Source organism: Ursus arctos, unplaced genomic scaffold (assembly GCF_023065955.2).
Source record: "Ursus arctos isolate Adak ecotype North America unplaced genomic scaffold, UrsArc2.0 scaffold_22, whole genome shotgun sequence".
Classification (NCBI taxonomy): domain Eukaryota; kingdom Metazoa; phylum Chordata; class Mammalia; order Carnivora; family Ursidae; genus Ursus; species Ursus arctos.
In genome coordinates, this window is record NW_026622897.1 from 13,045,030 (window position 1) to 13,058,970 (window position 13,941).

At 43.7% G+C, this 13,941-nt stretch overlaps 1 protein-coding gene across 4 annotated transcripts in view; it reads left to right on the forward strand.

Annotated features, from left to right (window-relative positions):
* RNF214 (ring finger protein 214) overlaps positions 1 to 13,941 on the forward strand; it is a 50,507-nt gene continuing 36,566 nt past the window's right edge. The window contains exons 1-6 of one of the 4 annotated variants that reach the window (XM_048217191.2): positions 1 to 312; positions 1,882 to 1,997; positions 4,228 to 4,273; positions 5,436 to 5,495; positions 9,557 to 9,697; positions 13,228 to 13,367. In XM_048217191.2, the coding sequence (XP_048073148.2) occupies positions 88 to 312; positions 1,882 to 1,997; positions 4,228 to 4,273; positions 5,436 to 5,495; positions 9,557 to 9,697; positions 13,228 to 13,367 (728 nt within the window). In that variant the 5' untranslated portion in view covers positions 1 to 87. Of the gene's footprint in view, positions 361 to 1,881; positions 1,998 to 4,227; positions 4,739 to 5,435; positions 5,496 to 9,556; positions 9,698 to 13,227; positions 13,368 to 13,941 lie in introns of all 4 variants that reach the window. The other 3 variants (XM_026505684.4, XM_044386620.3, XM_026505685.4) reach the window with 3 other exon arrangements.

Below are 13,941 nucleotides of genomic sequence, written 5' to 3' on the forward strand. Positions count from 1 at the left end.
CAGAGGGGCTCCTCCCTCCGCCGGGTCTCCTTCCTTCTCGCCGTCGCCTCTCTCTTCCTCCCCGCGTCCCCGGGAGGGTCCACTTGTATGTTAGGGGGCTACCGCGGAGTCCGCGGTTCCTCCGCGGTGCCGGCTCTGGCCGCCAGAGGGCGCCGTCGGGGGCGGCGCGGTGCCGCCGAGGCCGCTCCTCTCCCGGCCGAGCCTCGCCCGCTCCGCTCGCGCCGCCGGAAGTGGGAGGTGCCGCGCGCGGGCCGGCGCTCGACCCCTCCCCCCGAGGCTCGGCCGCCCCCTCCCCCCGCTCCGCCCGCTCAGGTGCGTCCCGACCCTCCCCCCCTGCCTCCCGGGGGCGCGGCGCGGGAGGTGTGTGCGGGGCGGGCGCGCGGGGAGGGGGCTGCGACGCCGGGGGCTGGGGTAGGGGCGGGGGGGGGGTCGAGGCGGGGGGCGTGGAGGGGGCCCGTGCGGGCGGGGCGGGGGTCCCGGCCTAGGAACAGGACGGCGCTGGCAGCGCGGTGGAGGGGGGGGCGACAGAGAGGTGCGGGGGGCTCCGGCCGGACGAGGCGGCGGACTTAGCGGTCCCTGGTTGAGGCGGCCGTGGCCACCCGGCGCCGCTTCCCCCATTGTCCCCTTCGCGGCCGTGCCCCGCTCTCCCCCGATCACCCGTCGCTCCCGGCGTCGCCGCCTCGCTGGCGGTCGCCGCAGGGATTCCCTTGACACGTTCGACTTCCCACCCCGCGCCGCAGCCTGCAGCCCGACGTACCTGTCCCGCTCCCCCTTGGACTCTAGCGGCGGAGTCGCATGTAGGACCCTTGCCCTGCGGTTTCGTTTACCGGGCACCAAGGACCCACGACCGTGGGCTCTGTTGGGGCAGGGTGTTTGCACGCGAGGAGCAGTAATGGCGATTTGGGCCCATTTTCTCCTAGGGGCTTTGTATTATGGGGGAAACTGAGGCACCGCGGTTCTCTGGCTTGTGGCTGAAGTGTTGACAGAGCCCAGTCTCCATACTTGCCCAATGTTTGCTTGAAGGTTCCGGGCGGGGGGAGGGGGCGGAGTGAATACCTGTGATGCTTTTAAAATAAACACAAGAATTTAAACTAACCCTGTGTTACACCTCCCAGCCCCCCCCTTCTTTTGCCCCCCTTTGTCTTCACCATAGAGGGCCGTGAATTTGTCCTGCCACACAAAGGGCCTTTTGATTCAAGAAAGGCATCAGTCCCGATTTCCTGACTTGGATTACCCTGCTTCTCAGCTTCTCTTTCTCTTCGTAGAGTACCCAAGATTCTTGTACTCTTTTGCACCCCTGTAGTAACTTTGAAGAGTCTGTATTTTTCCTCAGTCAGTGGTTCTCAAACATTCCCCATCTGTGGGGAGCACACTGGCAGTAAAAGATGCTCCCATTGCCCAACATAGTATTGTTTTTTCCTCACACATGAACACCTCCAAAATACTTCACGTAACAGAGAATGCCTTTAATGATTTAAAATGTATAAGATATTGTTGATTATTAGGCCCCCAAATAACATTCTTTGTAAATAATATTAGGTAAAGGAGGCATGTGGACCATTTGGAAGATTCTCACAGACTGTAGTCTGTTTTAAATGACTGCATCTCTGCCACAAGTGGAAAAGCTTTGCACAGACTCCTAGATATTTATATAAATACGGTGATTTCTGAGGATCGATGTCCATTGGGGCCTCGTGTGCCCAGTGGCTCTTTTAATACCCTGCTACAGAAAACTCTTTAAGTATTTTCTCCTGGGACCCAACTTTTTCTTTGTGTTTCTCTCCTGGAACAACTCTATGGTATGGACTTTCTGAGGGGGAAAGATACACTTGTTTTAAAATTTGGAAACTTGCATCCTGTAATTTGTTTCCGAATGTACAGAGCATGATGGCGGCGGCGTCTGAAGTAGCTGGTGTGTCCAATGCCCCCAATCCTGCAGAATCCTCTTCTAGTTTATGTGCTTCCAAATCAGACGAAGGTCTCCCAGATGGTCTAAGGTAATGTGCGCATCCTTGACTGGGAAGATTTCATTTGGGCAAAAGGCTTTTGAGATGGCTTCTTATGGAAGCATAGCTGGGTTTTCCTCTTTTTGGCTCTAGTGGCATTGCACGAGAGTAAGCTTTTTAGAGGTAGGGACTGTCTGGTCCGTGTGTGTATTTATGGTACCTAACACAGCATCTGGCACTTGGCCGGCATGCTAAGCGTTGCTTCAGTCAATAGAATACAGGGGGTCAGACTCTTCTGAAAGTGCTAGTATTTCTCCACCCTTTTTTACATGGACTATATGCTCACTTAATTGTATATTTATGATATATCTTTGTCTATATCTACATATGATTCCTATATATTTATGTTATGATTACGTATATTATAATATCATATACCTGCATGTTTATATATGTCTTCTGTATTAGAGATATAGATATGTATACATATATACATATATGTAAAGCACATGTCTTCATACATACACACAGAAATACGTGTATCTGTATTATCTACAGATAAACAGATGGCTTTGTTAGTATGGGTTACCTGTTTGTGTAAATATTTTGCCTCCTATCTAAACTCTTGGGGGCCGAGTTACGGTTGCCCACCCTTGCATCTTACAGTGCTTAACACACAGTTACGTACAGTGTTGAATATACAGTAAATTGACTTATATTCCACCTCGACTCTTTTCTAGAGTACCTAGGACCTAATATAATAGATGATACTCTACTAACAGTTTTATATGTATTAACACATTGAATCTTCATAACAACCCCAGGAGGGAGGTGCTGATATTATTATTCCCATTTACAGGTGAGGAAATTGAGACACAGAGAGGTTAGTAACTTGCCCAGGGTTGCCGAGCTACATTGGAGTCAGGGTTTGAACCCAGGCTGGTCCGACTCTGTAGTACCTCATAAATACTGGTTTAACTGAAGAGAGATGTGTTGGCGAAGGGGTAATGGGGAAAAATGTTAAGTAAGCCGAACCATCAACCTGGATCTTCATTTTATAAACAGAGTCAGCTACATACTCCTAGTAATAATAATGGCAGCTGGGGTTTGTTGAATCTTCACTGTGCCAGGCTGTGTACTAAATACTTCAGATGCATGATTTCATGTCCTCCTCACAATAATCCTATTAGGAGGGTCATATTTCTGTTTTACAAATGAGGTTAAGTAACTTGCCGAGAGACAGCTGGTAAATAGCAGAGTCAGGATTTACACCCGGGGACTGTACTGTATACGCCCAAATTAATAATTTAAGTGTCTCCCCCGCTCCCCCAGGTAACGCTCAGCAAGGAATCAGCTAGAGGTGTTTATAAAGGTTTTCATATCACAAAGAAGCTCTTGGTTCTTTTATTTCAAACAGCATGTGCTGTTGAGGAAAGGAAGGTACCGTGACCTAAAGCCTCAGTCAGTGCTGGCTTGGGGTACTTAAGGGCATCAGTTGACAGAATCAGTTCTTTAAAAGAAAGAAGGGACAAAGAAACTTAGCACAGATGTAGTCATTATTCCTGGGTGGCAGGCGCACTGTTGTGAATGTTAGATGTCGCTGTAAATAGGTTTTAGAGATCTCTTCAAAAAGCAATACGTTAAGTGGCCGTGACAAACGTGTTTATCCATGTGTATGTGTTTGTCTGGGATAAAATTTCTACGGATCGCTTCAGTTTTGGATTCAGTGTCTGTACCTCAGACACCCTGAAGTAAGGATGCCGTGCTCTGGAAGACCGTCGAGACACCTGAGAGGTGGTTCTGGTCAAAGATCTGTATGAGGAATTTGAATGAAAATTATTTTTGTGAAACATGAGAGTGGAATGAAAACATTTTTTCTAAATTAGTATTTTATTTATGAAAACATGACGTGTAACCAAGTCAGTACAGCTAACTAAATGAAATACTCTAACGAGCAGTAGGCTATTTCGTTGACATTCCCCCAGATTATTCAAATCGGACCTCAGAAATCTGGGGCTCTTCAGTCATTTATGTGTGATTATTTATGGTCACCCAACAGGAAATGTCTGTCTCCAGCGCCCAGACTCTAACCGTCAAGCTCTACTGCCTGCATGTGGGTCAAAATCGCTGGACAAAGACTAAGTTCCACGTCATTCTGATCATTTGAGGGGCTTATGTAGTCTAGTTTTGTTCTTCTAGTCATTATGTTAAAGATATTATGTATTTAATCATCCTTAAGATTGGGTGAAGAGAGAAACTTTCTGTCTTATGTTTTTGATAGCCCCAAAGACCCTGCACAGAAGCACAAGAACTCGCCTCTGTCGAGTGTAAGTAGCCAAACGATAACCAAGGAGAATAACAGAAATGTCCATTTGGAACACCCAGAGCAGAATCCTGGTTCGTCAGCAGGTGACACGTCAGCAGCGCACCGGGCGGTTTTAGGAGAAAACTTGCTAGCCACAGCCCTTTGTCTTTCTGGCGGTGGGTCTCAGTCTGATTTGAAGGACGTGGCCAACACAGCAGGAGAGGAGGGGGACACATGCCTCCGGGAGAGCCTCCATCCCGTCACTCGGTCTTTTAAGGCAGGGTGCCATACAAAGCAGCTTGCCTCCGGGAATTGTTCTGAAGAGAAATCCCCACCAGCCTCCATCCTAAAGGAAGGTAGCAGGGACACAGGCTTGGATTTCCGACCTGTGGTGCCTCCAGCAAATGGGGTTGAAGGAGTCAGAGTGGATCAGGATGATGATCAGGATAGCTCTTCCCCGAAGCTTTCTCAGAACATTGCTGTGCAGGTCAAGTATCAAGTTTCTACTACTAAAATGGAATTGGGGCTGTTTTATATATTTATCAAGGGTAGGAGACCTTTCTTCGTAGGTGGTGGAGAACTACTCTGTCTCGTTTTTTTTATTGGCAGCTGTCATACGATTTTCATGCAGTGCTATGTGATGTCATCCTTCCCGTGTTCAGTAAATAATAAAACCAGGAGCCAGGGTCTCATCGTGACTACTAGGAGCTTTATGACCTACATGTAATCTCTTCCACTGACTCATTGTTGAGTGTGGGTCATCAGCATTCATATTTCCCATCTTTGTCCTTGCAGGAGGGATCCTTGTTAATTCTCTGACCTACATCTTAAGAAGTACAGTGTATCCTGCCTCCTAGTGCTTGGTGTGCTTTGTTGGAGGAGGAAGGATGGGCACAATAGGTTGTAGGGGGCGAAATTCTTATTTCACACTTGAGACTGTCTTTGTGTCAGTCTTGGGTCTTGTTCAGGTTCTTTTGTGGGATAAATGTTCAATGCAATGTACGTGTCAACGTCTGTTTGCCAGACCTACAGTTCTTCTCTTGTTAAGAAGCCAGTAAGGGGAATGCAAAAATTTAGCTGCTTTGTTACTTGTGGCAGATTTCTAGGTAAAATTCCTAAAGAATAATTCTGCCTTTTAAAATGTCTCTGAACAGTTCTGAATATAATTGTTTCTTTCTTTATAGACTGATTTTAAGACGGCCGATTCAGAGGTAAACACAGATCAAGATATTGAAAAGAATCTGGTGAGTACTTAAACTGTCGCAGCGAATATATGAGACCATTAACTCAGGCTATCTAGAGTCGTATCATCTCAGTTGGAAAAGGTACAGGAATCTCCTTTTCAAATCCCTAACAGATGGTCAGCTAACTTCTTTCTACTTGATCCCTTCCAGAGATGGGAAGGTTACTATTCATAAAGCAGCATATTGCATTTGAAAAAGAGCTCTTACTGTTAGATCTTGCTCTGAGGTGAGGACTGCCCCTCTCATACTGCTTGTTAGTGTGCTCTCCTGAGCCATGTAGACTAAATCCAAATCCTCCTTTACTTGTTGGACCTACGTGTACTTGAAGTTTGTTTATGCCTCTTCCTAACCTCAAGTCTGAGTCTTTCCAGAAAAAACATTCCCAGACGTTTTTAACTTTCTTCTTTTCTTCATCGGATATGTTTTCCAGCCCTTCATCGCCCTGGTTACTTTTCCACCAGGACAAGTTCTATCTTATCAATGTTGCTTTGAAAATGTGATCCTGAGAACTAAATACAATAATCCGAATACAGAATAATGAAGTCACAACACAGTGGGGTTCTCCTTCTCTCCGTCATGCCAGACGCTCTTTGTCGAGCCTCCCCCGGCTTACTGTGGCAGTCTGCTCAGAGAGTGTTGAGCTTTCAGCCAAATTCCCATCAGGTCTTTTTCTGGTGTACTGTTGAGTCGTATCTTCCCTTTTATTCCTTTTTTTTTTTTTTTTTTAAGATTTTATTTATTTATTTGACAGAGATAGAGACAGCCAGCGAGAGAGGGAGCACAAGCAGGGGGAGTGGGAGAGGAAGAAGCAGGCTCATAGCAGAGGAGCCTGATGTGGGGCTCGATCCCATAACGCCGGGATCACGCCCTGAGCCGAAGGCAGACGCTTAACCGCTGTGCCACCCAGGCGCCCCTTCCCTTTTATTCCTAGTAATTGGTTTTTAATATCTAGAGAGCTGAACATTTATCTTTGTTAAAATGGTCTCTTTGATCTATCCCTGGTATTTCGTGGCAGAAACTTCTACCCTCAGGGTATGGTTATCAAAGTGTATATTTTTCAAGAGGAAGGATGATGCTGGGAAAGGCACCCTAGCATCAGGGAGAGGTTTTTAGGGTAATATGTGTTAACTGAGTGGGGAAAAAAAGAGACCAAGTGCTTGTGGCAACCAGATAAGAAAGTGGATATTTGGTCAAGTTGTAGAAGTTGAGGGGCAGATGGAAGGAAGGAAGTTAAGGGAGTACATTAACCAGAGGAAGCGAATGAAGTTTTTTAAATACAGGGTGGCAACTCGGAGTTACTCATAACAGGCAGGTAAAAAGATCCTAGAGATGAGTGAGCTGACGGAGATGTGCTGGGTGAAAACCAGGCTAGAAGAGAAGTCCCAGGGAAGTGGGAGGATTCACCTTTTCTTGAACACTTACTCTAAGCACTTCACACAGAGTATTTATTTTGTCCCCACTGTTGTGTGGTGGGGTTCCAATGATTGCAGCAATTCAAGGGGCCAGCTAAGTTATAAATAAGCTTTAGCATCAGTCTGAAGGAGGAGTGGAAACTAGCAAGTCATTGGGCCAGAAGAGGCCCAGGGTTATGTTTTGTGTGGCTGCATTCTTTTGGGTGATGGGATGGCCCACATACTTTTATTTTATTTTATTTTATTTTATTTTATTTTATTTTATTTTATTTTATTTTATTTTATTTTTTCAAATTGTCCTTTAAATTCTAGTTAGTTAACATACAGTGCAGGCCCACATGCTTTTAAAAAGGCAGTGGAACTAGGCAGGTGTAAAGCTTGATGGCAGTACAAGAAACTTGGCTCCTGTTTTGTTTCCCTTTTTGTGCATTTATGGTAATTTCCCACGGGCTGCATTTGAAATTATAACTTCTGGTCCTTGGAACCAATTAGATACTGATGAAACAAACTAACTTTGGCTTGTTAAGATGAGATGATATGGATCAAGTTTTACTCTACAGCCCTTCAGTTATCTTTTTGTATGTGCCAATAGTATGTACCTTGAGACTTCTTTCCATGAGGCTAGTGGTTTTCCCCTGGCCTGTGTTGTTCCAAAGAAGCATTGCGGACAGAGAAGGTACAACGAGGAAGTGAAGGGAAAGAGCTGCGCTAAAGGAAAAGAGTCCTCTTCTCTACTACTTGCATGTACTGGTTCTTAGCCTTTCTTTAACTTGGGTTAAAGTCATCTTTTGGAATCTTTTGAAAACTTTAATTCTCATCGTAGAAAAATGTATCCTCCCCCACACCCTCCCCCTATTTAGGAGAGTTCAGAGACCCCTGAGGCCCATCCATAGGTCCCAGGTTCAGAATCCCTGTAAAGACATGAGACTGGAGAGTCATCGGGGGTCACATTTCAGCACCTGGACTAAGGACTGGCTTATCCCAGAGCTAAAGTCCCATCTTCTTCTTCATCTTTTTTTTTTTTTTTTTTTAAGATTTATTTATTTATTTTAAATAGAGAGAGGGCACAAGCAGGAGGGGCAGAGGGGGAGAGAGAGAGAATCCCAAGTTGACTGTATGCTGAGAGCAGAGCCCTACGTGGGGCTGGATCTCACAACCAATAGTTGGACGCTTAACTGACTGCATCACGCAGGCGCTCTGCTAAAGTCCCATCTTGAGAACTTTGTTTTTATTATCAAAATGTAATAAGTTTTCCTTCATTTACTTCTAAAACCTGTCTTTTCTTTGAAAATAGTTATCTTTTAATGAAGAAGTTCAGTTGAATGCTCTTGGCTTAAACTTTACGTGGGCTGCCTTATACTACGTGTGTTTTAAATTGACCGTCTCTAAGTTTTAGCATCCCTTTGAAAGGTAACCATCACTTTTCTTGATTTATGAATATGGGGAGGCAGAGCTGAACTGTGGTCCTCAGAAGCCTTTCTTCTACGTTACTTTACATGAGAGCTTGCTGATTTGCCCAGTCTGAATACCATGTTCTCCAGACTTCTTTAGTGCATCTGTCTATTTTCAGCGCTAATGGCCAGTAAGGAATCCTCTTTTCTGGATGCAGTTTTGAGTAGGTGATCTATTTTTTTTGTTTTTACCCATTCATTTCTTCTTGCTCTGATAAGATGCCTCCTTCCTCTTATTCCCTAGAGCAGCAGTTAGCAAGCTTTTTCTGTAAAAGGTCATATGGTAAATGCCTTAGGCTTTGGGGCTCTATAGGGCTCTGTTACAACCATTCCACTCATTGTAGTGTAAAAGCAGCCTATAAGCCATTGGGAATGGCTGTGTTCCTATAAAATTTGTTTATAGGGACAGCGGGTGGCTCATTTGGTTGAGCGTCCCACTCTTGATTTCAGCTCTGGTCATGATCTCAGGGTCGTGGGATCTGTGCTGAGCACAGAGTCTGCTTCTCTTCCTCTCCCTCTGCCCCTCCACCTGCTCGTTCATGCAAGTAAGCTTGCTCTCTCTCTCTCTCCGAAATGAATAAATAAATCTTAAGAAAAAAATTCAGACAATTGCTGGATTTGGCCTGAATTTGGCCTACAGGCCATACATTGCCGCCACTACCTCACCGCCCCCCCGCCCCCCACTGTAGAGCTGTGCTATACAATAGGATTTCCTGTAATGATGGAAATGTCTTATATCTGTGTTGTCCACTGTGGTAGCCATTTGTTATTTGTGGCTACTGAGTACTTGGGAATGTGGCCAGGTGACCGAGGGGTTCTATTTTTAAATTTTCTTACTTTAATTAACTTAAGTTTCTATAACCACTCATATATTTTTTTAAAGATTTTATTTATGTATTTGACAGAGCGAGAGAGCACAAGCAGGGGGAACAGCAGAGGGAGAGGGAGAAGCAGGCTCCCCGCTGAGTAGGGAGCCTGACGCGGGGCTCAATCCCAGGACGTTGGGATCATGACCTGAGCCGAAGGCAGACGCTTAACCATCTGAGCCACCGAGGCGCCCCTCTATAGCCACTCATGGCTAGTAGTTAAAATGTTGGACCCTGCAGCCTAGAGCTCTGCACAGTGCCTTCAACAGGCACCTGGTGTTTTTTTGCAGTTAAATTAGGGAATTAAACTTTTCTTCTCTTGTTACAAATAGGACAAAATGATGACGGAGAGAACCCTGTTGAAGGAGCGTTACCAGGAGGTCCTGGACAAGCAGAGGCAAGTGGAGAATCAGCTCCAAGTTCAATTAAAGCAGCTCCAGCAAAGGCGAGAAGAAGAAATGAAGAATCACCAGGTATCCTGCTTATGTTGAGTCTGTCAATAACTATGGCTATACTTCCTTATCAAACCATAATTTTGTTTCTGAATTAATAGAAACAGAAGAGCAATATTTATCTTTTTAATGGTTGTCTTAGAATTTTTTTTTTTTTTTAAAGATTTTATTTATTTATTCGACAGAGATAGAGACAGCCAACGAGAGAGGGAACACAAGCAGGGGGAGTGGGAGAGGAAGAAGCAGGCTCATAGCGGAGGAGCCTGATGTGGGGCTCCATCCCATAACGCCGGGATCACGCCCTGAGCCGAAGGCAGACGCTTAACTGCTGCGCTACCCAGGGCCCCGGTTGTCTTAGAATTTTAAGGATAAAAAGAACCTTTGAGGGCATCTTGTTTCAAACTCTCAGTTCTTTTTTTTTTTTTTTTTTTTTAAATTTTATTTATTAGAGAGAGGGGGAGAGGGAGAGAGAGCGCTCACACACCCTTGAGCCCAGGGCGGGGCAGAGGGGGAGAATCTCAAGGGACTCCCTACTGAGCACGGAGCCCAATGAGAGGCTTGATCCCACTACTCTGAGGTCATGACCTGAGCTGAAACCAAGAGTTGGACGCTCACCTGACTGAGCCACCCAGGTGCCCCCAAACTTTCACTTCTATTTTAGTTTAGAGAGAAAAGTTATTTAATATATTTTGTTGACGTAGCTGGCTGGTCTACCGGAAAACCATGTAATTAGACTCTTACATTACATTAAAAAACGTAGTTCTAGTAGATTAAAAATCAACGTATGAAAACTGAAAAAAAGTATAAATTAGAAGAAAATTTAGGAGAATGTTTATAAAACCTCAAGTTGTGGGAGGTCACTTTAAGCCAGGCAGAAAAGCCAGAAGCCATAGAAGAATGAATCGATTTAGTTATGTATAATTTAAAACTTCTGTATGGCAGATGATACAAAAAACCATCAGAAGATCAGTGTTAGATTGGGAAAATATTTGTAGCACATCTGATGAAGGGTTTAATATCCATATCTGTGTTCTGAGACTCCTACAAGTTCACGGTGAAAGTCAAATACTCTAGAGAAAACCCAAGAAGGGTTATTGTAGAGTTTCTTATTGCTGCTGTAACAAATTACCATCAGTTCGGCAGCTGAGCACAACCCAAATTTATTATCTCACAGTCCTATAGGTCAGAAGTCCCTCATGGTTGTCACTGGGCTAAAATCCAAGTATTGGCAGGGTTGCATCACTTTCTGGGGACTCTGTGGGAGAAAACCTCTCCCTGCATTTCCAGCTTCTAGCTGCTTGCATTCCTTGACTTGCGGCCCCCTTCTCCATCTTCAGAGTCAGCAAATTTGCATCTGTGACTGCTCCTCCCTAATCACATCTTCTTCAGATCACGATTGAGAAAGGTTCTTCACTTTTAAAGACCTGTGTGATTAGATTGGGCCTACCCAGATGATCCAGGACTGTCTCCCTGCATCCAGGTCTTTACCGTAGTCACATCTGCACAGTTTCTTTTCCCATGGAAAGTAGCAGTCCCAGGTCCCAGGGATTAGGTTAGATTAGAATGTGGACATATTTTGAGAAGGGGTTCTTATTTTGGCTACAACAGTTATAAATGGTGGGATGCCTTGGTGGTTTAGTCAGTTAAGCATCTGCCTTCATCTCAGGTCATGATCTTAGGGTCCTGGGATTGAGGCCCGAGTTGGGCTCCCTGCTCAGCGGGGAGTCTGCTTGAGATTCTCTCCCTCTGCAACTGTGCCGCCCCCCCCCCCCCCCCGCCGCATGCACTTGCCTTGTCTCTCAAATACATAAATGAAATCTTTAAAAAAAAAACAATTATAAATGGTGGTACACAAAAGAGGAAAAGCAAGCAGATAATAAATACATGAAAAAAAGCTCAGCCTCAGCCTTGCTGGTATTCATTCATTCATTCATTCATTCAGCAAACATTTTCTGAGTTCCTGCTCCAGGCTTTGCAGATTTAGCATTAAAGGAAACATAGTGTCTGCACTGAATGCTTATTCTAGTTGGAGGAGGCAGACCGTACAAACAGTAGAGAATGGGAGTTAGGAAAATGTTTCTTAAAACGATTAGATACCATTCTTCTCTCTCCCCTCAAGAGATTGGCAAAAAATGAAATAAGTTATCAAGGGTGAGGAAAAATGAACCCTTTTCAGACATTTGTAGGTGTATGAATTGTTACAACTTTTTTGGAAAAGTTACTAAGAATTGTCAGTTAAGGCTTAAAATGTACTGTGACCTAACAATAGTATTATTAAGTCTCTTTTACTGAAATAAAAGTTTTTATGTGAAAGTGTAGATGTACAGACTATTTATTGCAGTATTGTGTGTAGTTACAAAAAACTGGGGTCAACTTGATGGACTCTTTGCATAGAATGGTTAGATAGATTGGACATATACATAATATGTCACATACTGCTATTTTTAAGTTAAATCTTTAAATTTTATTTTATTTTTAAAGATTTATTTATTTATTTGAGGAAAAAGAGAGTACACTTGAGCAGGGGAGGAACAGAGGGAGAGAGGAGAGAATCCCAAGCAGATTCCGCACTGAACATGGCTCGATCCCATGACCCATGAGATCATGACCTGAGCTGAAACCAATCAGAGGCTTAACCGACTGAGTCACCCAGGTGCCCCAAGTTAAATCTATATTGATGGTATGCTCACATCAAGTGAAAAAAAGCAGGATGCAGAATAATGTGTATAAAATCATCTCATGGGACACCTGGGTGGCTCAGTTGGTTAAGCATCTGCCTTCGGCTTGGGTTGTGGTCCTGTGGTCCTGGGATCAAGTCCCACATGGGGAGCCTGCTTCTCCTTCTGCCTGCCGCTCCTCTCGCTCGTGTTTTCTCTCTCTCTCTCTTTCTCTGACAAATAAATAAAATCTGTTTCAAAAAGTCATCTCGTTTGGAAAAAACACAAAAGCAAAGAAATATTTAAGTATTGTGTGTTTGCGTGAGAATAAAGGTGTGAAAGCAATCGTACAAAACAGTGAACATATTAATTATGGGTGGAATTGGCATGGACTAAGGAGTGACTTAACTATCACTTTATTATTCCACTTCTTACTACAAGTATGTATATTTTTGTTAAAGTAAAAAAGGAAACAACTCCTCACACGGAGTAGAACCTTAACAGAACAAAACAAGACCATTTTTGTTTGAAGTAATGAACTCCCACCCTGTAAAGAATGCCTTTCTCAGCCTTCTTAACAGGTGGTCATTCAGCCTTTATCCGAACATGGGTGAAGGAAGGGTTATTGCTTCTCAAGGCAGTAAATTCCATTTTTGAACCATTGCGATTGTTAGAAATTCCTTCTGCCGAATTGAAATCTGCTTTATTGTAACTTTCTCTCTTACATCCAAATACTGGTTTTCAGAGCTGCTCATCAACCTGATTCCTTCAATTCAACTTGAATTTACTAAAGTCAATATGTTAATTTGTGTTGGTTGAAAATAACCTTCAGACCAAAATAACTAATTCATTTCCTTCTTTATTTGTGTGTGACTGTAATTATGGGGGACTCAGGAGATACTAAAAGCTATCCAGGATGTAACAATAAAGCGAGAAGAAACAAAGAAGAAGATAGAGAAAGAAAAGAAGGAATTTTTGCAAAAGGAGCAGGATCTGAAAGCTGAAATCGAGAAGCTTTGTGAGAAGGGCAGAAGGTAAACGATGCTGTTAAGAATAAAACCCCTGTGGGCATGTGTATATTTGTGCATAAGCATCCAGTCATGTTTGTGTTCCTAGTTTCTTTTCTTTTCGTCTAATTTTTATTTGAAAAACAAGTGCACAAATAAAATCCTCTAATGATTTTAGCTTTTTCAGCACCTTGTGTTAGATTCAATAAAAAACAATTTCAGATTCAATAATACCTTGAAGTAATAGCAGCTGATTGTTGGGTCCTAAGTATGATCAAGATTTTGAAATGCATCTAACACCTGCTTCACTTGCTTTGAACCTGGTTTTTTAGACGTTCAGGCTGTGGGAATACTTTATGTTATTCAGCACTAAAACAAATTTCAAACAGTAACATTGTAAGTAAGCCTTTGGAAAGAATGATGTAGTGGATCTCTGTTCTCTTTTGGATACTGTAGCAAGAGCAAGATATGCATAGAATTTGGTCAGATTTTCAGTTTTCCAAGTTTCTTAATGTGGAAATCAAAACAGCTGTGAACCCTGATGATTTTATTTAAATTCTAAAATGTGCTTTTATTAAGAAAATCTTGGCTTGCTGATGAG